Source organism: Anarhichas minor, unplaced genomic scaffold (genome assembly GCF_050575085.1).
Source record: "Anarhichas minor isolate MPS153535 unplaced genomic scaffold, ASM5057508v1 ptg000027l, whole genome shotgun sequence".
Classification (NCBI taxonomy): domain Eukaryota; kingdom Metazoa; phylum Chordata; class Actinopteri; order Perciformes; family Anarhichadidae; genus Anarhichas; species Anarhichas minor.
In genome coordinates, this window is record NW_027466473.1 from 1962412 (window position 1) to 1990031 (window position 27620).

At 39.3% G+C, this 27620-nt stretch overlaps 1 protein-coding gene across 2 annotated transcripts in view; it reads right to left on the reverse strand.

The window, feature by feature from the left end:
- amot (angiomotin) overlaps positions 1-27620 on the reverse strand; it is a 91093-nt gene that overhangs the window by 56453 nt on the left and 7020 nt on the right. The window contains exons 2-5 of one of the 2 annotated variants that reach the window (XM_076102147.1): positions 6672-6729; positions 4855-5866; positions 1643-2195; positions 934-1078 (exon numbers count right to left, since the gene is read on the reverse strand). In XM_076102147.1, coding sequence (XP_075958262.1) covers positions 934-1078; positions 1643-2195; positions 4855-5866; positions 6672-6729 — 1768 coding nt within the window. Of the gene's footprint in view, positions 1-933; positions 1079-1642; positions 2196-4854; positions 5867-6671; positions 7045-27620 lie in introns of those variants that run through there. The other variant, XM_076102146.1, reaches the window with a different exon arrangement.

Here is a 27620-nt window from a genome sequence, read left to right on the forward strand (position 1 = left end):
TCACATCTTCTATCTTCCAGCACCACACTGAAAGTAACTGGTTTTACACTGAAAAATGTCCAATGTAGTGGAATAAAATAATGAGAGTTTTACCTCACATGTTCACAGTGAATCTTCCATCACTTCTCAGACAAACTGATGGCTAATTATTAAAAATAGAAAGCTGTTGGACCTAATCTACCAATCATTGTTCTCTGGTTATAATAGGAGGAAGAGGGTGTGAAACATTAGATTCATCACCTGAGTGCAGGCGATTAATCTAATTGCAGGGAGTGTGTGGTTTATCAAAGCAAATTTGCTTTTTGACAAATAAAGTCATGACCTTCATTAATTTACTTCAGGCTTAAAAAAAAGTTGATCTCGTCCATACATAGGAGATAATCTTGTACGTATGACATAATAACTTCGTATGAGACAATATCTCATACATAGGAGATAAACGAGTAAAAAAAAAAGTACCTTGCCTCTTTTAATTGTTATGAATGTTCATGATAGGATGTTTATGATATGATGTTTGTGATATGATAAAGAATTAAAACTGTCAGTTTTTAAAAAAATAGCCTGAATAAACCTAAATAATTCTTCAACTTAATAAATGGTATCTTTTTTTCCCAATAAAATCAAAACATCACTTGTGCATGTACACAAAGAACAATGGTATTTTTAAATCCCTATTTTTCATTACAATTGGCCAACAAACCTTCCAATAAGCTTCTCAGTGGTGACTACAGTATAAATGTTTTTCATGTATGGGGACATTTAACCTGTCAACCCTTTTCCCCAATACATCTTGTTTTTTATTTTGTTTTTCAATTCCTGCTTAAAACAAAGCATAATTTATGCCTGTTCCACCTGTGTAGTAATATGTTGAATTTGCATAAAGACTGATTTCAACAGTTATTGCATGGTTATTGTACCGCCTTGCTCTCTCACCTCTGAGGTCTCTGTTGAAGTCGTGCAGCCGGCGCACCTCCAGCTCCAGTTTATTCCTCATGGTTTTCTCCAGGGCCTCCCTCTTGGAGGAAGACTTGGCAAGGTTTTCATATGCCTCTGACACCAGCTGGATCTCTGTCTCCAACTGCCCACAGACACAGGAGAAATGAAAGAAAAAGAGTGGAGACAGGGAGATGTATAAAATTGTTATCCAAATGTTGCATAATTTATTTTTACACTGCATATCCATATTCACATCCAACTAATGACATGGGTCAAATCTGGCCTCACCTAAACACCGTTTACAGCCTGATCTTCACCAATAGTGAGGTCTTCACTATTCACCCTGCCATGTCTGGGTGTTTTGGTCTTAACAATCTAAGAATCTAAAGTCAAACAGAATTCTGTGTTTGTCCAAAAAAAAGGGTTGAGTGAATTATTTTAAATGAGTTAACTCAGGTCAACTGAACTTCAACTGTTAGACCAGCTTTGCACTGAAAATTATATCATCAAATTTGGATGATGAACAGCACTCCAAACACGATAACAAGTGAATTTGCATGAGAGTTGTATCGCTCAAATATGTGATCTTTGAAGGACACAGATCCAATGTCTCTTATACAGGTCCACTCTACTTCGCAAGATCAAAAATGTGTCCAGTATCACTTTTAAATTAGGGAGAATATGTCTATGATCATTTAAAGCTTACCTTGTGCAACTTGGTGACTTTCTCGCGGCAGGCCTCCATCTCCTGCCTGAGCATCCTGTTCTCCTCCTTAAGCACATCTACCATCTGGTGGGCGCGCACCATCATGCTGAAAGGCTCCCCTTGCAGGTGGTAGTAGGAGTACGGGTGAGGGAAATGTCCGGCCTGGACTGGTGTCTGGGGCTGGGGCGGTGAAGGTCCTTGGAACTGCTGCTGCTGATGTTGTTGATACTGATGGTGCACCCTCGGGGTGGAGTCGTAGGGGTCATGAGGTAAACCGAGACTTCTTGGATGTGTCGGGTGAATGGGCCCCAGGCTGAAGAGCTCGCCTGCTTGGTGGGAGCTGGGAATCTGCGGACTATGGAGTCCCATACTAGGGAAGGGCTCTCCCTGGCTCTGGGGGTGCTGGTGAGGGAAGGAGAAATGGGAGGAGTGGGTGGCACTGAGCATGCTGCTTAGGGTGGAGGACTGGGTGCGGGACAAGGAGCCCACAGAGGAGGTGGGACTGTGTTGATGAAGGGGCCTCTGGATGTAAGCCGAACTCTCCTTACTGGACCTGAGGAGAGATCAGCTGTGTGTTTACACTGTTTTCGACTTTAGCTGGTGTCTTGTGTTGATGTAAGTGTGATAGGCTGACTATAGCTGTTATAGGCTAATTTCATTCAAATTTGACTCAAAGAGAAAACCGCTAGCAAAAGTGGACTGTGGGTGCTTTTTCTTTGTTCATTGATAGAAACAATAAGAGTTTGGTGCGTCATTGGCCATAAGTTAAGCATATTAATAATAAGCATGATCTATACAGCATCTTTCACAAAAGAGAAGATAGTAGAAAGTAGTGCTGGGCAAGTTAACTCGTTATTATCGCGTTACCTCATTAATTAATTAACGCCGACAATTATTTTATCGCACGTTAACGCAGTTTTGAAGATAAAGTTGTGAACACCGGCTGAATATCTATTATCAGAATCATTATAACTGTATTTTAACTGCTACTGTGTAAAGGGAATACTGCTGTTAAAAATAACCTTATTTGTTTAGTGTTTGCAAATCAAATGTTATTGCACTTTTATAGCAGTACTTTTAAAATAAAAGTGCGCAATACACTACCTTTGAATTCATTATTGAGTTTTGCGTATCACAGGTCTGTGTGTATGTACTGTATGTTGTTTTTTTCTTGAATAGTTATCAAACCATGTCAGTGGGCATTAGTATAAATGATCTGACAGCATTACTAATGTGAATCAGGTTAAATGTTGCAATATATCATCCACACTACAATTTGAAAATACAGAAAAGGCTAAAATGATCCCAAAACAGCTGATAATGAATCCTGAAAGTGTTTAATTAAAGTGTAAAACATATTCACGCAACTGTTCTCTCTCACCCACTGTATTCACTGCCTGTCTCATTTTCTGTAACTTCAAATGTGTTTTCAATCATTTATGTATACAAACATATTATTACATTATTATTATCCTAGGTCACAGATGAAGTTTATCTGACAGATGATGATGTATTATTATAGAGTAAACTACCCAGCAGTACATGAAGAAATTAAGATTAATCAGATATTTACCAGCTGAAACATTAGAGTGACTAACACATTACTGCATCAATACATATATCACAATAACATAATATATAGTATTTTGGATAATGAGTCATTTACTTTTGTTTCATTAAGTATATTGCCATGATAATACTTTTATACTTTTTCATTAGTAACATTTGTAAACGACTTTTACTTGTAACAGAGTATTCTACTGTGTTTCATTATTATGTTTCACTAAGTAGAGATCAGAGTACTTCTTCCAGGACTGTATGTTAAAATGTCTTTCTCTCTCTCCATTGCGACTTTTAACAAATCACGCTTGCACGTGGAGTTTTCATGAACAGTAAAGTGAATTGTTTTCGTTTGTTTTGGAGCCAGGCTGTAATGTAAAGTGGTTTAATGCAACGTGAAGTTTGTGAAATAAAATCAAACTGCACCCAACCTAAGTTATATGATAGATAATACTACATGGGCTCACTTCTTAGCATAAACTTATTTATCTACAAAAACATTATTCTTTTTCCACATGGAACTATACGTTTTGAGTCACTCAGAACCGATTGTCACAACCACCTGCACAAGCAGGCTACCTTTATAATTATATTATATTATATATATTATCACAGTTCCACTCAAAACATTTGAGGCTTAAGACCTGGCAAAATGACTTGGCGACGCTGTGTGTCAAAGCAGGAAATACCGTCTAACTCGCGCATGCAGTGTCTGGTCACGAAAATGCACGTTGAAAAAAGTGTATAATCGTATAAAAAGAGTCATAGTATGTCGAAAAAACATATGACAAGTAAAAAAAAATTGAATGTGAAAAAAACATCATAAAAGTCATAGTATAGTATGTCCAAAACAATTCATTGTATTTTATGTAAAAGAAAGTAATTTAAAAGACCAAGTATAACATGTCACAAAATGTAATAGTATAGTATGTCGAGAAAACTCATGAAAAGTCAAAAAATAGAATGTCGCCGCCTATCTCATAGTTTGTGGTTTGATCCCCGAAGTTGCTCCCGATGGTGTGTTTGTGTGTATAAATGGGTGAATTCAGGGCACATTTAGAAACAATCTGAATAAAAACCTGATATCAATGCTGCCAATTACCATTTATATATAGATGGAAAGTGATATCAGACTGACTTGGGAATTAACATTGCGAAGATTAGCACAGATCAACTGATGGGCACTCAGGCTTATGTCAGGCAAGATGAAAAAAAAGCCTGAAAGTAATCCACAGCCTTGAAAGGCTAATTGTAATTAGTTGCATGCACAAACAATATCGTGCTGTAACATGGCTCAACTCCAGTATAATAGTTTGATTGAGCTGATTATGATGTAAAAGCACAGTGTCCTGGTTGTGTGTTTTCAAGACCCATGGGTGACAGATAGGTTATGGTAATTTCAATCAGTGAATCAGTTTTTCAGCAGCTAGGATCATGTTTTATTTAGCTGTAAGAGCACAAATTCCTCAAGCAGAGCTGTGTCATTGTTCTCTGGGTTTAAAACTTTATGCAACACCTTTCACATTACATGCAGATATTTGATTTACTGTGAAAGTATTATTTGGTATATTACAAATATTTATTCTCAAGCATCTTTAAGTGCATATATTTGTGTGTAGGTGAAGGGCTGGGTGTCTGTATATAATCCTTACCTAAACGAGCCATACTCAGGCGGGGGCTGGTATCTGACGTGGGGCACCTCCCTCGAGTGTTCCCTCCCTCTCTGCTCCTGGTAAAAATGGCCTCCAGGCTCCTGCTGCATGGTAGGAGAGCCTATTTCTTTGATGGGGTAGTCTGGAGGCGGACCCCGGTGCTGCGGCTTGTAGTAGTCGCCTGGCGGCCCTGGCCGGGGCAGCTGGGGGGAGAGCAGAGCGCTGGTGACAGGAGCATGGGCCTTTACACCGCTGGTGGCCAGGGAGAGCTGCATAAGTCTTTCGCTGAGAGACCGAACATGTCCTTGCTTCAGATCCTTCAGCCCATCATCCTGGTGCACCCTCCCTGTTCCACTCACTCGCTGCACCATGGGGCGACCCTCAGTGCGCACCTTGGCACTGGTCAGCCCGGTGACGTAGAAGGCGGTGCCCACTGAAGCGGGGAGAGGAGGCTGCTGGGGCTGATTGTTCTGCTGCTGAGGCTGAGGAGGAGGACCATGCCCACGGAAATATTGTGACTGCACTTTGGCTTCTTCGTACGTAGGGAGGTCCTCGAGGTTTGGGCACTGCCCTTGGATACTCCCACCCCCTCCACTGCTGCCACCTACTGCTCCTCCACTTCCAGTCACTAAACCTCCTCCCCCTCCACTGCTCCCACCCTCTCCTACTTGGGTTGAGCCCAGTTTCTCTAAGCAGTTGTCTGTCTGCAGCTCCTGTCCCTGGGGCTCCTGACGGGCAATGTGCGGGGTCATGGAGTGATCATCAGAGGGGCCTATCTGTCCCTGCCCTGAGTAACCTCCTCCGATCCCAGACCCTGCTCCTCCTTGTTGTTGTTTCTGCTGTTGCAGCACGTAATTCCGGTTCATCTGCTCCTGCAGGAGGCGCTGCAGGACGGTGCTGCCACAACCTCCAACACTGTTGTTGGACGACTCCTCGGCTGCGGCCCTCATCTCTGCCTGACGCTGTCCACGCACCTCATGGAACGACAAGCTCCGCCCACGGTCAACACTCCCTGAGAAGAGGAGAAAGTGGAAAGACAGAGAAAGAGGAAAGGGAAGCAGTGTGACAAAGGGATGAGAATTAGAGTTTCACAAGGGTGAAGAATGTGAAGGAATGGAAAGATAAATTATCCAAGAGAGGGACAGAAAAGACAGAGTGAATTTATTGCAAAAAATACCAAGGAAAAAGATGCATGTGAACCAAACAAAACCCAACAGCTCTGACCCATACCACAAAAAAAAAACACAAATCAATCAATAAGCACAAGGTAAAATCAAATGTGATATTGTTTATGTTTTGTCTAATCATGAGTCCAAAACCAAAAGTTTACAATTTGGCCTATATAAAATGGAAAAAAAGTAGCAAACCCTGTCATTGGAGAAGCTGGGACCAAAGAACAATTTGCAATTTGGCTTAAATTAAATGAAACACCACATCAGCGACAAAACAAGCAACGTGTTCTCAGTTGCATATCCCATGTTGTCAAAGCTGAAACCACCTGGGATTTATTTGCTGTGAAGGTGCAAATCAAAGAGGATAATTTATTCGTTTAAAGGGGCCTGTTATAACATATTCTTTCCAATCTTGAGAAGCAAGTGAAATAAGTGATTTTGCCTATTAACATACATTTAAATTCTTCTTACATTTTTCTTCGTATGCCTTTTTTATTTTTATGTTTTTATGTTTAATTTTAGTTTTAAAGGGGGGCTGCATTGACTTGATTGATTCATGTGGTTTCTTCTGACAACACTGAATGTTAACAACTACACAATTTTACATCTTTTTCTACAGATTAAAGAAATTATTGCATCTAGCACCTTTCTCATTTAGCATTCTTCTCATTCTCAAGGAGGAAGATGCTTTTTTCCGAAACATCTGTAAAAAAAAAAAAAAAAAAAGTGAGACAAAAGGAAACATGTTAGCTTTGAAGAGATGTCAGCAACTGGTCAATTATCTTCAAGCTGAAGAGACAAAAGACAAAAATAGTATTTACACAGTAAAATGGGACGGGTAGAGGAAGTTCAGATTCCCAAAAAAGGGACTATCACAAAATGAAACATTAGAAAACAAGAAAACTTCCAAGGTTACAAACCTTTCCATTACACATAGATACACTTTGGCGTTCTTAAAGACACAATAAGAAACTTTAATTTTGAGATTTTTACAAGCTTTCATCTACGCCGCCGCATCTGTTCAGTCGGCCGGACTATTGTGATGTTTTGCTTAGCTGCTCGAATATTGGGATAGTTCTCCAACTTTTAGGCTTGCAAACTGTCAGTGTCCAAGTAGTGAGGCAACAAGGAAACAGGAGTTGTTGAAAGAAACTGTTATTTACCCAAGAAATACAAAAACAACATAGTGGTCAACGTAACTATACTTAATATCACAGCAACTTATCAAGGCATTAACTGCACACAATGACTTACCACAATCACATATGAGAGAAAATATATATGTATATATAAAACTCCAAAGGGTTAACAAAAATGGACACCAACTAATGTTTTGAGTGTAGCTACAATTACAATTTTAGGCCATGTCCACATTACTCCGTTCCCTTTTGAAAACACACATGTTTTGCTACGTTTACACTGAGCGTACACACTACGTCGGCGTTTTTGAGCACCGAAAACGGAGGAGTTTGAAAACACTCCCGAGGACGGATAAGTTTGAAAAATCCGGGCTGTGTTTTCGTGTGGACAGTCGAAAATGGATACGTTTAGAAATGATGACGCCCACACCTGCGTTCGCTACTTGATTGGTTCTTAGCAGTCACGACGTGTCCTTCCCTGATTCATCACTCCCCTATGACGTGACCCTTTACCGGAAGATCACAAACAACAACATTGATTACCGATCGACTACCAGGTTAATTTAACATGGAGAACTGATTACAGGCGTTGCTGACCTTGTTGTCTTTACTAGCAGCTATTGTGCTGTTAAAGTCTGCATTATTACGGAGGAAGCAGCTGTTATTGGAGCGATTAGTGAGCTGCATGACCAGCGGCATTATCAGCCCTACTGAAGTCATGGTTAGTGGCTTTAGGGAGGGTGATGGGACACAAAATGGGGGACTTTACTGTCCTTATTAATGCTTATTTTGTTCTGCACAACTATTGTGAAGTCCACACACAGAAACTATAAAGGAACAAAACATTGATTACTCTCGCCATTCACGTCAATCGTGCCACGCCATAGCAAATTTGCGTCACTCCAGTATCATCGCATCTGTGCATATACTTTGTATGTTATCAACTTACGCGAATAAATTCGCGCCACGTTTGGTGTGAACACGGCATAAGGCCTGTGCTGTTATGAAGCATGTCATATTTCGGTCAGATTAAAGGTAGTAGAGTTACAACAACTTGTTGTTTAATCGTGAATCATGAAACAGAACAGGAAAGCAGAAAAAAAAGTCAGTGGTGCCAAGCTGCCCTCCATTCATGACTACATGTTCAGAGTCAGGCAATAGCAGAAAAATCTAGTCCATACCCGTCACACCCTTAACACAACCTGTTTCAACTTCTCCCCTCTAATATGCGCAAAAGAGCACTGAACTAGACACAAGAACAATTTCTTCCCGCAGGCCATCACTATACTCAATCATAAAGTGTCAGAAACAATCTACACACGATAACCCTGTAAGACTTAAACATCCAATTACTAACACTATAGATCAGGGGTGTCAAACTCATTTTCACTCCGGGCCACATCAGCATCATGTTTCCCTCAAAGGGCCGGTTGTAACTGTAAGACTGTATAACTGTAACTACTCCTAACATATTGTTAAATAACTGTCTCTGCATTTGATTATTGTTTATTCAAGTGTTAAAATATTGTACATGTAGTTATATAAATGTAAAAATATATTTAAGCACATTTCTGTTATTATAACATAAATCATTTTAATTTAGGGTTAAGAAACCCACATTACTCAATCAAAGATCAAACTTTTAAAGAAAATAACAAAGACAAATATCATCAAACACAAGTTATTACATTAACTTTGTTCAAAGCTATTTGTGTCACCTCTCTGCATCACTAATGTCCCCGTCGTCGTCCCGTGCATGGCAGCTACATCCAAGAGCTCCTCACTGAGAGTCAGGTCTTATAAACACTGATAGATGCTCTGTGTCTGTGTTGTCTGTGCTTTCATCAACAGCTAATGAAGAAGACGAGTACCTGCTCGTCTCTTAGCTAGCTGTGTTGTTAGATTGCTGCTAGTTCCTGAACTCGGTCTGCGATGGTGTTTCTTCACAAACTGACATTTGTAAAAGTCTGTATCTGGTCGGAGCACACCTGCTCACATACCTTTAGCAGCACTGGGCTGTAGCTTTTGTAAATATATTCTGCTGTGATTGCAGTCTGCCTTTTAATTCTTGGACAATTTGATGTTTTTCTTGGAGGCTAAATTTAGCTCCGTGTTTGGTGTCAAAATGCCGACGTGAATTGTATCCTTCATCACCGACACGCATCATAACACAGAAGACAGACCGTTTGTTCTCCTTGAAGCACAAACATGTATTCGCTTTCCCATCTTTCATTACATTTTCTTCCCTCTGCATCAATTTTTCTCTTCGTGGACATTTTGGGATTATTTGTCGATCTTTTTCAACTCAATCACTTGTTGGAAAACCTCTTTACGGGCTGTTCCCTCTCCTGTCCACCTGTTTTAAAAAAAAAAGGTAATAACTAATTAACCATATTGTTACCAAGTGACTGTTAGGAGGACAAGTAATCAATGTCCAGCCATGGTGATAATACTTCACAACATGCTATCTCATAATTTCAACTTTCTATCTCATAATTTCGACCATGGGGATATTTTTATTTTCAAGTCTAACGTAAATTTTTTTTCCAAAATAAATAATAAAAAAAAAAAACTTTTTCTTTTTCTTTTTTTTTTTGCTGGTGGATTCGCGGGCCACATAAAATGACGTGGCGGGCCTTGAGTTTGACACGTGTGCTATAGATTATATTTTTACAGTTGAAATGCAGAGTGCTTTTAACATGGACATATCATTGTGAGTATCAATCCTACATGCTGTATGCTGTATATATCCATCCATTCAATACGTCAATCCACAAGTTTAGAAAAACACTGTGACCTGCATGCAACTTATTCAGAATCTAAAATGCAAAACCAAAGTCAGGTGTCTGTTAGTCTTAAATTGCAAGTATGCACATGATTTTCCACACTACCACATTCTTTGGTCATCACTCATTTAATCTTAGGCTTACTGTTTGGTTGTTATTGTTTCTCTTCAAAACTTTTCAGATGTTTCTTTTAGTATTTTACCAGACACTCTTGCTGGGAACATATTGTCGACTGCTCTGGAAAAAAATTCAATTTAAAAATAATTAAATAGAGAAAGTGGGAATGTAAGAATAAATACTTCAATGACAACAGATAAAACAAGATACACAGGATAACGTAAACATACTGATATTGTCCTGTTTGTGCTGGAAATGAAAATGTTTCCAAGAAACATGGAAGTTCTTACATTTGCATGTTTTTCATGAAAGCTTAAGTTGAAATACATTTAGTGTTTTAATCTTCTATTCACACCATAACAAGTTAATTGATGGCTTTTTCATTTTCTTTGACTTAGTTTGAACACCTTACAGCCCGAACTAAACTACACCTCCTACCCTGTTTTCACTTCCACAGCATAAACTTGTATTCATCCTGATGCTATTTCTTTTAGAATCACTGGCGAAAACGGGCTCAAAAGTTTAAAAAGGTGTCTTACCTTTGTGTCTTCCTCAAGTATGTATATTCTGTATATTCTCCTAAAATCAACCGTAGAGAAAAATAAGGTGGTAATCCAGAGTTTATCTGCTTCACCAAGTGTCTTTCATTAACATTGTGCAGGTTTGAGGCAGCACACCTATCGTTCCATTTCCAACCCCCCTCTTTCCCTCATTCCAACAGGTGGGGCTGGGAGGTAGAGACAGGTGGATCTGGCAACCATTCAGCACTGAGCCACTCCTTCATACCTGTGCACCAGTGTAACTGCTTTACTAGCGTTTACTCTGCCAACCGTCAATGACATATATACTTTAGACTGAAACTTCCCCTTTTCCCTGCTTGTGACCTAAACAACAACCACATGGACTACTTGATAATGTTTCCTTCTTATTCTCTGGGATTAAAAAAAATATATGTGTAAGGCAGAGATTGACGTTCCCCTTAGCTATTGTACTACGCAGATACTCTTTTGTTTGTTTTCATTTCAGAAGGAAGACAGTCCAGTTCAAGACTGTTTCAATCTGATGCAGCAAACAGTGTCTAGACATGTGCTTGAAGCAGTCATCAAATCTTAACATGATGATATAGACAGCTGATTCAGACAGAAAAACATGGGATATACAGTCACGTGACCTACAGCTCCTGTATACACTGTCATTTGGACACATGGTCTTAAGGTATATGGATTTCTCAAATTATTTGTTAAATAATTATTGTGGAGCAGAAAATTACTGATAATAACCCTAAAAACTGAATTGAGTGGATTTAAATCTTTATTATGTCTTGGCCTGAGGGCAGACACACCATCATGACCGTCTTGTCTTGTTCATGTAATTGGCACAGTTCCTCTCTGTATGTCTGTAGGACCGTAAAAGAAGACCGTACACCTGGCTCAGCTTCAATACATGTTGACGGTTTGCCCAAATTTTAAAAGGCTTCTGCAGCTCTTTGTTTAAACACTCCACCTCTGCACCTTTTCTTCTTTATGTTCACAAACCAAAGTCAAACTGCTGACCTCTGCATGGTGCACCAGTGTATTTTGACAGTTTGTTTTATTGTACCGGCTATAATAGGCATAATGTCAAAATCTATTTATGAATAGACTTTATTAAGTAAACTTTTGGGAGATTTAGCTCATATCACTGGTATTGTAAATATTGTCATTGACAGCCAGTGACAAGTTTGTATCAGTAAAATGCTTGGTTAGACACAATAACAAACAGACCAGATGGAGTGAACGTTAAAGAAAAATATTAAATAATAATAACAATGTGAGCCCGTCAGTGGCCAAAACACGCACTTTTAGTAGATGTGCATTGACGTTGCAGCCTGTTTTGAGCCGGCTGCAGCACTCTTGCTCAACACTAGACCAATTTCAAAGATTGTTGTTCCCACTCCGAAATTAGCCTTTAAGTAGGAAAGTTTTCAGGATGTAGGATGAAACTTGACACCAAGATGAGTGCAGAGCCTGCGTTATTGACATCTAAAGTGACAGAAGCCAGTAGAAACAAAGACATGAGTCAAGCTGGGTGGTGTAATTACAAAATGACATAGATGGGAACCCAACCTCAGGTATTTGAACTGACAGGTAGATGAAACAGATACAGGTTCAACAAGAAAGCTCCCAAAATTTCACACAATGGGTAGGATGAAGATCTCGTCTTTACATATTCAATTAATGATGCTGCTCGGATAATAAAAACATCTTTAGCTGGGAAAAGTTCAATTACTTTCTGCTTTCACTTTCAGGAAACTCCCTGCATCATATTCAGTCTCGGGGTGCTGTCCATTACTTACCACAATTTCTACTTCTTCACTGAACAGTTTCGGCTTAGCTGCTGAAAGGCCACACTGGTGGTCACTGCTAAGGCAATTCAAGTTAAATTCAAACCAAAGCAACCTTTCTGTCAACCTACTCAATTTTGCCTCACCTGCAAGCTATCTCTGCCCTTATTCCCGGTTTTCAATGTGCAAAATGAAATAATCTGTCTTTCCGGGATCTTGCTAGGGATGCATAGATCCAGCATTTTTCCTTCCCAATGCCAATAGCTCAACTCAAAGTATCTACTAATACAGAGTACCAATCAAATGCCAGAGCCCTGTTTTACTTAATTTTTGGGAACACTTAATTTTACAGGTCAATAAGTTACATGGTATGTAGATAATTAGCAAGTACAATATTTTAAATGTCTTAGCGTTGAGTAACAATTTACCCTAATATTTACCTCAAATGTTTTAAAAAGCACTCAAAAATGATTTAATAATTATTGTAAGAGCCATATGAGACTTGATAAGATGTCTTAAGTGATTTGTGTAACAAACGTGGAAATGCTCCTTTAGTTGCATTACTGACTACGTCACAGCCAACAGCCCTCAGTTGAGGTTATTCAGTCTGCGGAGCAACATACTTTTTTGACCGTTGTGCTAATGCTGTGACAAGTTGAGCAAAGAATGTATCTTGTAACTTTATTTTGTTGAGTAAACCTTTTTAAATGAAGCTACTGCCGACGAAGATTCATTATGCGTCAAGCTTATTGCCAAACCCAGACTGTAACTGTAGTGGTAATGTGGACTATCGGACGGAGGGAAGATTGCCGCTACAATTATATTCCCCTCTTTCCTAATATGCAGTAATAAATAGTTGGTCATTTAGTAGATTTGCAGGAACATAATACGACGTTAATGAGAACAAATGCTTATTCCCCAGCTCTACTAGTAGATAATACTTACGTGTGGCACCGTTGCACAAGCAGCCAAAGACCCACACAAATGCGTTTATCCTCAACCAGCATTTCATTGCCATACTCTCTGAAATGCCAAAGGACGTACAAACAAAATGTAGTGTGGGGGCGGCTGTTGCTCAGAGGTGGAGCAGGTAGAACAGTGCTATAAAAACTAGAATGGTATCAACGAGTGTTACCTGCATAACGCCATACACAAAATTCCACAATACCAAAGAGGAATTTGTATTTAACTGTAAACCTCTAATGTTCATTGACTTCTTTATATACAAGTATTAAATGCAATATAATGAAAAAAATGTGAAATACCTTGAAAACATTTCGCTGAACATTTGGCATAACCAAACGCTGCAACAGCTTTTGGAGCCTTCATGCACGACCCGAAAGTCATGATGACGTCAGTTTTACGGTGCAAAGACCTTGCACCAGCTTCACTCTGGCGAATAAAAACCAACTGTATGTATGAGCCAAACACCCCATATCATTACATTAGCTACCAATAAACTCTTTTGACCTCAGCACTATTCACCTGTTTCCACACAAATAACAAATTTGTGTTTTTATTCATTCATGTTCTGTCATTTTTGCAAAACCCTAAACACCATGTCATATTTTTTTAAACCGACATTACATTTACATCTCATGAAGTTCTTTGTCATGGTCAGTAGAGGGCGCTCTAACACAATAACCACTGGACCGCACAAGAACAACAGGGTTGAGATGCGCAGAAGGAATAAGAGGCAACTAACTGCTACTGACAGAGAGACATCTGGATGGGTGATGGAACTGAAAGATGAGATAATCCATTCTAACAGAACATATGGACTCAAATTGATAAGCGTAAATAATAAAGGTAGACGTGTGATTAGGACAGTTCCCTGGAGGGTCTCTGGGATGATAGAAAATCATTACATAACTGCTGAATTGACAAATAAGGAAACAAACATTACAACTGCGTCTGTTAGTTAACACAACCAAACCTAGTCCAACGGTTATACCATTAATGAATCCTATCGACAATAGTGGTAACCATACAGTTACTCCCAAGCCAGCAAAATCCGAGCGTGAGATAAATGTTACAACTGTTCGTACTCCAACCATAAGAGCAAAATTGAGAAATGTAACTACTATCACTCCAACCATAAGAGCAAAATTGAGAAATGTAACTACTATCACTCCAACCATAAGAGCAAAATTGAGAAATGTAACAACTCCAACCTGAAGAGTTAATTTGAGCAACGGTACAACCCAGTGGCCGCTGGTGGAAAATTTTCTAGGTAGGGCTTATTACTTATTATTAGTGTTACAAATTGTTTATGTGTCACAAACTGTTGTGTCGTGGTGTTTTACTCTGTTAAAGAGCGTTAGTTGTGGGTTGTTAATTGTTCTTATAAAGGTATAACCATGACTAGGGTTCCCTCTCAATACACTGAAGACAACTAGCTCCGACCGTAGCGCCCTTAGCGGCAAACAATATATTTTGCTTCCTGTTGAAGAGCGACAGAAGTTGTTTCGGCTGTGCACCGGTATGACGGTATATGAAAAATTCATATCATATGGGAAATTAAAACCGGTATAAACCGGTATACCGCCCAGCCCTAATGCAAACCACTGGTAACACTGAAGAACAGGAAGGCTCGATTAGACTTTAACAGAAAACATCTGAGAAAGACTGACCAGTTTCGGAAAAATATTCTTTGGACAAATGAAACCAAGATGAACTTGTACCAGAATGATGGGAGGAGAAAAGTGTGGAGAAGGAAAGGAACGGCTCATGATCTGAAACAAACCACATCATCTGTCTAACATGGTGGAGGCAGTGCTTTGGATGGGCATGTATGGCTGCCAATAGAACTGGGTCACTGGTGTTCATTGGTGATGTCACAGCTGATAGAAGCAGCAGGATGAATTCTGAGGTGTTTAATAAAGCTAATCTACTCAGATTCAGCCTGATACTACAAAACTGATTGGATGGCGCGTCATAGTGCAGATGGATTATGACCTAGAACATACTGTGAAAACAACCCAAGAGCTTCTTATGGCAAAGGAATGGAATATTCTTCAATGGCCAAGTCAGTCACCTGATCTCAACCCAAGTGAGCAGGCTTTTCACTTAAAACTAATGGCAGAAAAGTAGCAGCTGAAGGAGGCTGCAGTAAAAGGTCTGGCAAAGCATCTCAAGGGAGGAAACTCACCGTTTTTGGTGATGTTTATGGTGCCAGACTTCAGGCAATCATTCACTGCAAATGATTTTCCTCCAAGTATTAAAAATAATGATTATATTCATAATTATTTTAGTTTGTCCAATTACTTTTGAGCCTCTGAAAATGGGGATGACTGTGTAGAAATGGCTGTAATTCCTAAACGGTTATTGTGATTTTATAGTTGTATCTATTGAATTAAAGCTGAAATTCTACACTTCAAACACATTTTGACTGATTAGTTTCAAATCCATTGGGGTTGTGTAAAGAGGCAAAATTTGAAAAATTGTGTCACAGTCCAAATACTTATGGCCCTGACTGTATATGTATTCAGAACATCTCTGACTACACTTATACAATCAAACATTTATAATGTACCAATTAAGACATTTTTGTAACATATCTTTAAGTCTTCGAGGTATTTTAAAAACATAACATATAAGCACACCCCTCATTTCTATAGTGATGTATAAACGTTAAGAAAAAAATGTAAGATGAAAAAACGTCATATTAGAAAAAATAATTTTGTGCCGTCCCTAGGCTTACTCTTTGTGTGGCTGGGACAAATTTTGCAACGTCTTTGTTGTGTTTTTTTTCTTTTCGGGTGTTTAACTTTGTCACAGTGAGACGATGCCTTGAATTTTGGAGAGTTGGGCCATCAGCGCTCCTTCATTCAGAATTCCAGCACGGTGAGGGTAAGTATGCAAAGATTTAATAGAGAAACAGCTCAACAATGTTGCCACAGCATCATCGTGTAGTTGTATTTGTAGACAACTTGAATACTACATGTTTAACTGTGAACAACACAACTGTCTACTCAAAAAAGTAACTTAGCTAATTAGCTCATGTCCAAATTTGGTAAATATATTTCAAATTTATCTCACATGACTATCTTACATAGATAGCCAGCCACACATCATTATCACCATATGTTTGACTTTAATTAGTGCTGTTGTAATCATTCAACATTATAGCGTATCTTAGGCCAGTGTGCACGGTCCGGCAGAACAAGGGAGCTTATTAAAATATCTAATATACTGTTGTGGTGTTTTCTCTTACTGTATATTGCCATTTAATAACTGGTTGTTTCTTGTCAGGCCTTTTGTTGCAGGGCATAGATGTTGCGCCGTTGTTTCGTTAGTTAGTGGTTATGTGAGCGGCCATATCATGAACGATATTGTGTGATGTGTGTGCAAAACCTATATAGCCTTGGCTTGCGTCAGTGTAGTCTTGTGTATTGCGTACTTAGTCTGTGTACACTACAGCATAAGCACTAGATTGGTGGGACCCGCTGATTGCCATATCTATGTTAACGTGAAAGCTCATACAGTAACAATCAGCACATAATGTAAGAAAACGATGAGAGCCTAACAGTTATGTGCATAATGTATTAACTTATTACATCATGAGAAACTCATTACATTAAATTGAATACTGTAATAAGTTCAGTGCAAAGGATACAGGAACCCTTCTAGAGTCTTTAATTTAAAGCAACTGGACTTTGGTCAAGAGGACATTTTCATCCATCAGTTCCAAATTGATGAAGCCTGTAGCACCTTATTATCTACAAACTACGCATAATGTAAGAAAATGTCATAATGAATACATTTTAAACTAACTCATGTAAAGGACCAATATGCATGAACCCAACTGTGTATTGATACATTGATTGTATGTTTTATACAAGCAATAAACCCCACAGATTTTAATGCCTTCTTTTTTTTTGTTCACTTCAGAGTACTTGTTTTTTCTACCTTTGGAAAGGTGAAAGTTTTTTCCCAACACAACCATAATTAGTTATAATTGTTATATAAGTTTTTCTACATGTCATTTACAAATATGAAATATGTATATGACCAATAAAATTGTTATTTCATTTTAAGTCCAGAACAATTCCCATATCAGCTGAGGATATTGAGCTGGTCATCAAAAAGCTTCAGGCCTCAGCTAAACTTTCTACTACCACTGAAGAAAGTAAGGATGACTCAACTCTCTGTTCCGGCAGGGCCAGTGCCCCCACATCCAGACGACATCATCTCCAGCGGTAAATATTGCAATGGTCAATAATTAGATAACTGTTATGAAACACAGAATATTGTATATGTTTGTTCAAATAATGTAGTGTTACAGCCCGGCTCAGAGACTGAGACAAAACAAGGGAGACAACGAGCTGGTTGCTAAAAAGAAGCAATTTATTTTAACAAATATCAGTAACCCAATTTAACCAGCAGTCAAACATAAACGGAGGCAAGCAATGGTGTTAAGCCGGTGACACCAAGGCTCTTCCTCCCAAAGCACGGCTGCCAACTGGAGAGGGTATGTTAAGGCAGAGCCACACCGGCACAGGTGTGGCTCATCCAGCTGACGAGCCTCCGATCAGCACCTGTAACAAATGAAACACAACAGGGCACCTAGCGTATGATAGGAGGAGGAGGAGGGTCGTCACAGTAGCTGTAATGCTTTGTTCATTTTGGTTCCCAGCCGGGCTCCTCCTACTATCAGACCCTTTTTTCCGAGCATTTTGAAATGTGTAATAAAATCAATCATAAGTCAAATGTAGTATAACATGAAATACAAAAATGCTTCCCTTATTGTACAACTTACCAAAAACAATACCTCGTGACAACAACAGTTAAGGTGCAAACAGTGTCATTTGGCAACTTGATGAAAACTGGTCACCGATGCTGATTTTGTTGAATTGTGTTTTGCAGTTCCATTCTACAACTACAGAAAATGGCTCCACAACATCCTCATCAGCAGATGAAAAGGAATATGAGGAACAATACTTCACTTAGGAATTGCCTAAGCAGCCCTGTTTTTTTTTTTCATTCCTGAAAATGACTGGAAAAAACTGAGGAATATAAACGGCATTTCAAAACACTAAACTGGACAGTTATAATAGCAACAGGAATACGCAGTGTTCATCCACATTGCAGCTTTACATTCAAGCACCGCAATGTCCAAACAATTGGGTCCACTAGAAATTCACCACTGTTAACTTGTCTCGGCTATTGTCTTTTTGATGACTGCCCTGTCAACGTTGATGAGTCATCACTCAAGGCTTTTGTGACCTTTAGTGGAGACTACTGTGAACAGCTGAAAAGGCTACCTCTGATGCTACATCCATACTACTACGTTTCTATTTGGAAGCAGATTTGTCAAATAGAAACAATCTCCGTCCACACGGGCGTTTCAGCATCATTAGGGCCCGAGCAACCGACAACGTCGGGCCTGCGAAGGCCCTATTGAAATTGTAAGGGGTATTATTGTTGTTATTATTAGGGCCCGAGCTACCGACGTCGGGCCGCGAAGGCCCTATTGATATTGTACCCGTTTGGGTAAACGTACGCATGGTTGGAGGACTTGCCATGCATGAAAACTCACCACATTTTGGGGACTTGTCAGGCCTGGTGAATATAGCCACCTGAAAAAGAATGCATCTTTCTGTGTTAAGAAATGGCTCTCTAGCGCCCCCTACAAGTCGGACCGGCGACGCCCCTCGGCCAGTATGTCCGATTGACTTGAAATTTGACACACATGTCCACTTGAGCTAGAGCTACAAAAAAGCCAATCAGACCCCTAAGCTCCGCCTACTTAGATTTTCCGCCATATTGAATTTAGTGTAAAACACATTTCTGCGAACTCCTCCTACATGCTTAGTCCCATTACTACCAAATTTGCTGTGGATTATTACTGGATCTACCTCATCAAAAGTTATCAAAAGCTTTTTGATATCTCTTTTCGTTTACAAGATATGTACCAATAAACTTCTTAGGGGCATGGCTTTCTATCAATACATATAACTTCTCAACCGTTTGTCCTAAAATTACCAAATTTTCAGCATATGTGCACATTGCATCCTCTAACATACCCTGATATTTATTTTGCATTCAACAACTAGGGGGCGCTACAGTAAACCCTCGAAGTTGTGCTTTTTGTCACTTTTTGCAGATTTCAGCCTTCGCACTAACGAACTCCTCCTTGAGATTTAAAGCGATCAACTTCTACTTTGGTCAGGATGCTCTTAAGACCTTTGTGATTAAAAGTTATCAAAATCGAGAGTTTTCATCAAAGAACCTTGATGTGGCGTGGCGGCCATTTTGCCTCATTGTTTTTGAAAAAATAAGTTCTTATAAATTGTTATAACTCCAAGGTACATTATCCAATCTGCACAAAACTTCTTATGCATGATGCTACTTCAAGCCTAAACATACTTCAATTGAAAAAAATTCAATAACTCATAGCGCCGCCTACTGGCTAAAGGAAATGTCATATTTTATACTTTTCTTTATTCCTCCTAGCCAGGTGAACTGATGAGTCTCACATTTGGTACAGATAGCCTTAAGACATTGATGATGCATCATCGTGAATATTGTGAGTTTTCGTTGAACGCTGTTGCCGTGGCGACGCATCGTTCGCCATGAAAAAGGAAGCTGATGGTTTAGTGACTTGGCATGCTCAAAAACTCATGGAACTTTGTACATGTGTCATAGGTCATTGGAAGAAATATTCCATATGATTTTTTTAATTGTCTGTTTTAAATTGCCTCTATAGCGCCCCCTACAAGATTTCAAAAGAGCAGCCCCAGCGCTACGTTTGAGCTACATGTATGAAACTTGATAGGCAGATGTATCCTATGGAGACTTAAATATAAGTCTCTTGGGACCCTGCTCTAAACCCTACCGGAAGTCGTCCAGTTTCATTTATGTGTCATTTTTCAATAGATTTTGGCCTATTTCTAGTCGCTATACTTTAACGAACTCCTCCTAGGGACTTCATCAGATCCACTTCAAATTTTGTCAGTACCATGTTAAGACCGTTGTGATTAAAAGTTATCAAAAGCTTTACGTTTGACGGAATCGTTTAACCGTAGCGGGTGGCTACTTTAGGTGATTCCCCATGAAAAAATCTGATGTAACTCAGCTGGACTTGTTCCAAACAGTCTCAAACCTCACATGCTTGATAACACTCATGGCCTGAGGATGTCTACAAGCTAATTTCCCCTAATACTCACAGCACCACCTGCTGGCGAAAGGAAATCTGAATTTTGTGATAAACACCTCCGATTTACATGACTTTTACACAATGTGGTTTACATTTGACACATGATGCATGTTTGCACACATTCTGTAGTGCCAGGCAGAGGATACAGGAAGCATCGGACTATTTGCAAAGCATCATTTCCAGCATCCACGCGGGATTAAATCCGTCTCACTCGCGGACTCGCCGTCAGATGGTCGCGGACGTTCTCGGCCGCACAGGCCGGAGTCCCACCGGCACCCCCGACGCGCTGCAGATTGCGAGGGCCCGTTCATCGCTGCTCGCAGCTTTAATTTTCTAATTGATCTGCATCCACACGGCAACCTTCGAAGACGGACAGCACGTGACCATTAACGTACACTGGGCATGTGCGTGACGGTGTAAACAGGAAGTGGATTGGTTGCTTAGTTTAAACAAATACGACAGAGTAATAAAGTAGTCTTTAATAATGAAAAAAGGTTGTATTTGATACTTAAGATCTTCCTCTAAAATAGTCCTCTATAAACTCAAACAGACAGTTCGTGGAAAGTTTTAGAAGTTTTATTTTTCAGACTTAGTTACAACGCTGCGGGTCTATCTCTCTCTCTCTCACATCAAATTTACTTTAAAATCAACACTTACACGTAAACGTTTACTAGATTATGGGGCCATAAATGTGGTCAACACACGTCTCTCACGCTATTCTGCTCTTGCTTCGTGCATAAAGCTTAGGAGATCGCTAACAGTAGATCCGTGAAATAAAGACCATGGAATCCGTAGAAGAGTTTCAAGACTTTAGTGTGAATCTTTCTTATTTGTAAAACTGTGGAAACACAATATGAAATATGGCTTTACAAACTGTCCCTATACACATTACATGAATACAAAACAACAATCCATGATATTCATGTAACATATCTGATTAGCTAGCTTCTAAGCTAATTTTAACATTACCGCCAATGGAGAAATGCTAACCGCGATTAGCATTTAATACAACACCAATGTTATACTAAAAGAGCAAATAGAATATATCTACGTACATCTTTTCATGCTTCATAAAGACATACTTACAGACTAAGGTCTCTCAAGGCTACCAAACGGAAGAAGTAAAACGTTAGTGCAGCGTGTCTTCTCATTAGAATATACGCGCGTCGTGAACACTTCCCGGGAATTGTCGCTCATCGCCTCCTCCGCCTGTAGGCAGTAGTAGCATTGTAAAATGACGAATTTAACTCCACAATTGCTGCTAGTACAGACAACAACGCAAGCAAGGCTTGCCATTCGTTATCCATGTTGAAATGAATCGCTGGTCGCCCTGCCCGTTTGTTTTCTTCCGGGTACGGGTCACGTGATAGTGAGTGTGACGAATCAGGGACGGAGACGTCATGGTTGCTAAGAACCAATCCAGTAGCGAACACGGGTGTGGGCGTAATTTTTTCTAAACATCAGTTTCCGACCGTCCACACTCAAACGCAACCCCGGAGTTTTCAAACACCTCCAATCTCGGGGGTGTTTTCAGACTCCTCCGTTTAGGGTGCTCCAAAACTCCGGCGTAGTGTGGCTGCTCAGTGTAAACATGGCAAAAACAGAGTAAAAACGGAGTAATGTGGACATGGCCTGAAAGGGACGGCATAGCAGATGCCCTTACCACCAAACTGCCTTGAAATCTTTACTTGTAAAAACTGGATAAGCTGAAAGACATTGTGGCATCCAGATGTACAGATAATTTTCAAACAACCAATGCTATGAAAATTCTGTCATGCAATAGTCGTAAAAAAACACAAAAATAAAATGATAAGCTTATGCTGGAGGAAGAGCAAGGGTCTGAGTATGCAGGAATCCAAAAACTTAATATTGCACCCCAAAGGCGTTATGCTTTGGGCTGACAAGTCTGTAAACCTGTTCTGAGCGATGCAAGGATGACATTGTCATTTAGATGCGACGTGCAGCATTGTCGATAAAGCAAAGGGACAAACTGCACCATTCTATGTGTATGAAATGGTAGTGAGACATCCGTTGAAAGGATCCTCCCCTGTCCCACATACATCACCAGTGACCACACCACATCATCGTTGTCATATTTCCTGGGAGCATTTGTGACTGATCGAACAAGACTCCACGGACGGCGAGTCAAGAAAAGGCCAGCTATGCTGATACTATAACATTGTGACTGGACAAGGACAGGAGGACTCTACGGGGCTTACCAATTTTGCATCGCTGCTTGAATCACGTCATGAAAAATGAAAAAGATCTATTTCGAAAACAGTGAGTGATTGCTGTTAATGCGAAACATTTCTGATCTCCTAACATGTGAAATCTTTGTAATACTAATTTTACAAGCTTTTTCTTGCAGTGCCTCCAGACATTACCACCTGGTCTCTGTGTTTGGTCCAATGGCACAGGCAAAAACACTAGTGCTGCTGTGGTTTTCTTCACTTCCCACAGTAGGAGTAATGTCGAAAAACATTTCCAAAAGAAAGAAGTTATTGACTAAAGCAGGAAATTTTGACATTGATGAGACAATTATTGTGGAGCAAGACCTTGTGGTATGTAGCCTAATAATTCTGTGAAATGCAACTGATTTATCCTAATTCTGGATTTACATAGAGGAAGCTTTTGTCAGGACTGTATTCACCTTCATATTTATTGCAAAATTCCAACAGACAACTATCCTTAAGTGGTGACAGGGTTTACATTTGTTTCCAAGATGTAAGACTCATGAAATAAAACTAAACTTTTGAGGGTATCATTCAGAGGCAAGAGCTTGAGAAAAACGGTGATTCCAATGCCCAACATTCATCCCAACATTGCTGAAGTACTTTCTACCTCAGGCTGCTCTGTAGTCTGGGTAGTCCTCTTTTATATGTTTCTTTTCGTAGCTATTTCAGTCAATTAAAGAAAAAATATCTTTTGGCAGGTGACCTTAAACGCCACGGAACAGGACCCGTGTATGACAGACTTTAGCAGATAAACCCACAAAGGTACAACAAGCCAAAACTCTGTTACTAAAATACATTGAATAAATTGCATTATTCCATCCTGGATATTACAGATTTAAATCTAAATCAGGTGAATGAAGAATTGTCTATGTTATATAAGGTACTGTATATGTTCAACTCCAGAATTACACTCAAGACAACAAAACACAAGGGATAATTTTCAACGTAGACGACTTTGTACACAATTACAAGACACCCTGAACGCCCTTCTAAGAGAATACAGTGATTCTCTGAAGAGGAAGGTAAAAAGTTCAAATGCTTTAACAGTATACATGGAGCTCCTTGTATTTTTGAATATTTTTCCTAAGTGCAACGATGTTATTAAAAAGGTACTAAACCCATCATTACAGTCTGTCAATCCATTAAATCAGAAATATTTTACTTTAACTTATACAGTTGTGATTATGTAACTGCCACGGATAACCCTAACCCTAACAAAGAAAGCAGAAGAAGCAAGGAGTTTGTGTCACCCATAACCAAATCTTTTGTTTTCAAACGGCACAAGAAAAAGGTAAACATTTTAAAATTTCACCACACGCTCCAACTACACAAAACAATACTGACGTTCATGACAAGGCCATTAAAGGGGTCACAAGCTCTCAAGATAATGCGCCTTCACGGGTAATCAATTGTGGCATGCTTACACAATGACAGGAAGCTTAACCAAAACAGTCAGTGTTAATCAGCAGCTTATTGTTGCATTCTGTACGTAATACACTCATGTGATTTACTAAATTGCCATGAAATGCAATTACCAATACATATTTGACCATGTTAGTATGAAAGATAATGATTAAAAGGGTTACATTAATATTGCAATTTATATATCTTGAACCCAACAGACGATGAGGATACACAAGGAAGCATCATTCAATGCGTAGTCGATGCTCCTGTTTTAGCAATACATCCAATGCAATAAATTGATCTGTGATGTTAATTATTCTTTAAATGCAAGTATTAATAAAGGATACGCTTCTCCGAATGATATAAAAATATATTTAAAAAATGAAAAAGGATACTGTGAAATATAGAAGGGAAGACTCAAAGGTTGATTCGGAATCAAAATCCACCACAGTGAGATACAAACTCTTAGACTTTACACCAAGTCTTTTTTAACAGCAACCACATAGTAACCTATTCAGTTCTAATTGTCAGAGATGTAAATTAATTTATGATGTTTAATAGACATCAAGTGTCTCTTGCATCACTGTCAATGAGCTCCATTCGGGGAGTACCGTTTATATTTTCAATCATTATACGGCTGGTGTGATCCTCTTTGGGAAGAGAAAGAGGTCAGGAGTTTGTCGAAGGTAACTTGTGTATCTGTCGGGGAGACAGAGGTTTGATAACTTCGCTGATGTTTGACTTTGTACAGTATGATAAAGCGGATTCAATTCAGTAGATCGTTTTTAATGATAGGGTATTTACAAAAACTTAAATGTGAAAATGTTTTTTTGGATCATCATTTTTGGATGAGTTACAGATCAACTTTGACAACGATGAAGCAATCGTGTCTTTTGTAAACATACAAAATACACACTGGAAGTACATCAGTACTGCAAAGCAGCGTATATTTGGTTGAACTATTTCCCAGGTCCACAGAGCTGGCAGACTCCGACCATGCTGCAAAAAGATTTAGGTACTTATGCAATTTCAGCCACAATACATAAATTCCATTCCCTCATATTTATCATTTAATGTAATAGTTGTGGTTCAGGTGATAAAAGAAACTTTACAATGGAGGCAGTAGTCAGTGAGAGGCAGGAGACCAAAGAAGCGTTTAAGGAGCTTAATTCTCTTTGCCAACAAGGCTTTCTATCTTAGTTACTTGGTGACCTTCAATCTTCTGTGCAGAAATAAAGAAGTGAAGAAGAAAAGAGATGCCTTTCTCTGCATGGTACTCATAAGTGAAAGGAGATTCAAGATTAAGCAAACAGAAAACTCTTAACAGTGTTGTGGCAAAATGACGAGAAGAGACGTTGAATTGGCGTTGCAACCCAGCGGGAAGTGTTTTAATGAGCACAAGGCAACATACAACAGATCCAAAGTCTTAGTTCTCATGTTCTTACTCTTATAGTCTAACTTCAGCCCCCTTATGTCACTTTCCACCAATGAAACCAGTCGGTTGAACCACAACCAAAGCAAATGTTGCTCTCCAAATAAGGTATGTTCTTTCTGTCCACGTCTGGATGAGATAACAGACCAATTTGATAGAACATTTGGTGTGCGTACGGTAAGTGTTTATCGTACTCGCCCAAGTTTCCAGACGCCGTCATTCTAGGAGCTACCTTGACTTTCTTATTTCTAGGAAATATCTGTTATAAAACCAATTATATTGTTTTCAGCATGGTTATATGTTTTTCTTCAACATATGAGTCTTCAACATGTGAGCAGCTACACCAGACCAGTACAATGGCATGGCAAAACAGTCCCTTGACCCCCATCCTAACTTCATATAACCTTGGTCAGATAGGTGGAAATGTAACCCAAAGTATTGATCCCTTACAGCATTGCAAAAATGCAAGTGGTTATACAGACAATACAGAACCTGGGAATGATACAGAACATTTGTCAAATAACATCACTCAATACTAAGGTTCACTTTCATATAAGGGCGAAAAAACACGCAGATTGCTTTACAGGAAAAACTCCCTTATGGTCCTTCCCCACCGAACGACCACCTTTTTGGCATGAAGTGAACCTGTTCTTGCTTACAAACATGCATTAACTGATATATCACACATTTTAGTTTCTGCAAAATACTGAACCATATACCGGTACTCATTAGATGCAATGTCTATGATAAAACTATGTATTTTAGCTATAATACTTGTACATTGACTATATGAATCATGACTATGAATTGTGAACTTTGAATATACAGTTGTGTGAAAAAGTGTTTTCCCCCTTCCTGATTTCTTATTTTTTTGCATGTTTGTCACACTTAAATGTTTCAGATCATCAAACAAATTTAAATATTAGACAAAGATAGCACAAGTAAACACAAAATGCAGTTTTTAAATGAAGGTTTTTATTATTAAGGAAAAAAAAAAATCCAAACCTACATGGCCCTGTGTGAAAAAGTGATTGCCCCCCCTGTTAAAACATAAATTAACTGTAGTTTATCACATCTTTGGAAAGCTGAGTTCAATTTCTCTAGCCCCACCCAGGCCTGATTACTGCCACACCTGTTCTCAATCAAGAAATCACTTAAATAGGACCTGCCTGACAAAGTGAGGTAGACCAAAAGATCCTCAAAAGCTAGACATCATACTGCGATCCAAAGAAATTCAGGAACAAATGAGAAACAAAGTAATTGAGATCTATCAGTCTGGAAAAGGTTACAAAGCCATTTCTAAAGCTTTGGGACTCCAGCGAACCACAGTGAGAGCCATTATCCACAATTGGCAAAAACATGGAACAGTGGTGAACCTTCCCAGGAGTGGCCGGCTGACCAAAATTGCCCCAAGAGGTCACAAAAGACCCCAGAACAACATCCAAAGAACTGCAGGCCTCACTTGCCTCAATTAAGGTCAGTGTTCATGACTCCACCATAAGAAAGAGACTGGGCAAAAATGGCCTGCATGGCAGAGTTCCAAGACGAAAACCACTGCTGAGCAAAAACAACATAAAGGCTCGTCTCAGTTTTGCCAGAAAACATCTTGATGATCCCCAAGACTTTTGGGAAAATACTCTGTGGACTGACGAGACAAAAGTTGAACTTTTTGGAAGGTGTATGTCCCATTACATCTGGCGTAAAAGTAACACGGCATTTCAGAAAAGGAACATCATACCAACAGTAAAATATGGTGGTGGTAGTGTGATGGTCTGGGGCTGTTTTGCTGCTTCAGGACCTGGAAGACTTGCTGTGGTAAATTAAACCATAAATTCTGCTGTCTACCAAAAAATCCTGAAGGAGAATGTCCGGCCATCTGTTCGTGACCTCAAGCTGAAGCGCACTTGGGTTCTGCAGCAGGACAATGATCCAAAACACACCAGCAAGTCCACCTCTGAATGGCTTAAGAAAAACAAAATGAAGACTTTGGAGTGGCCT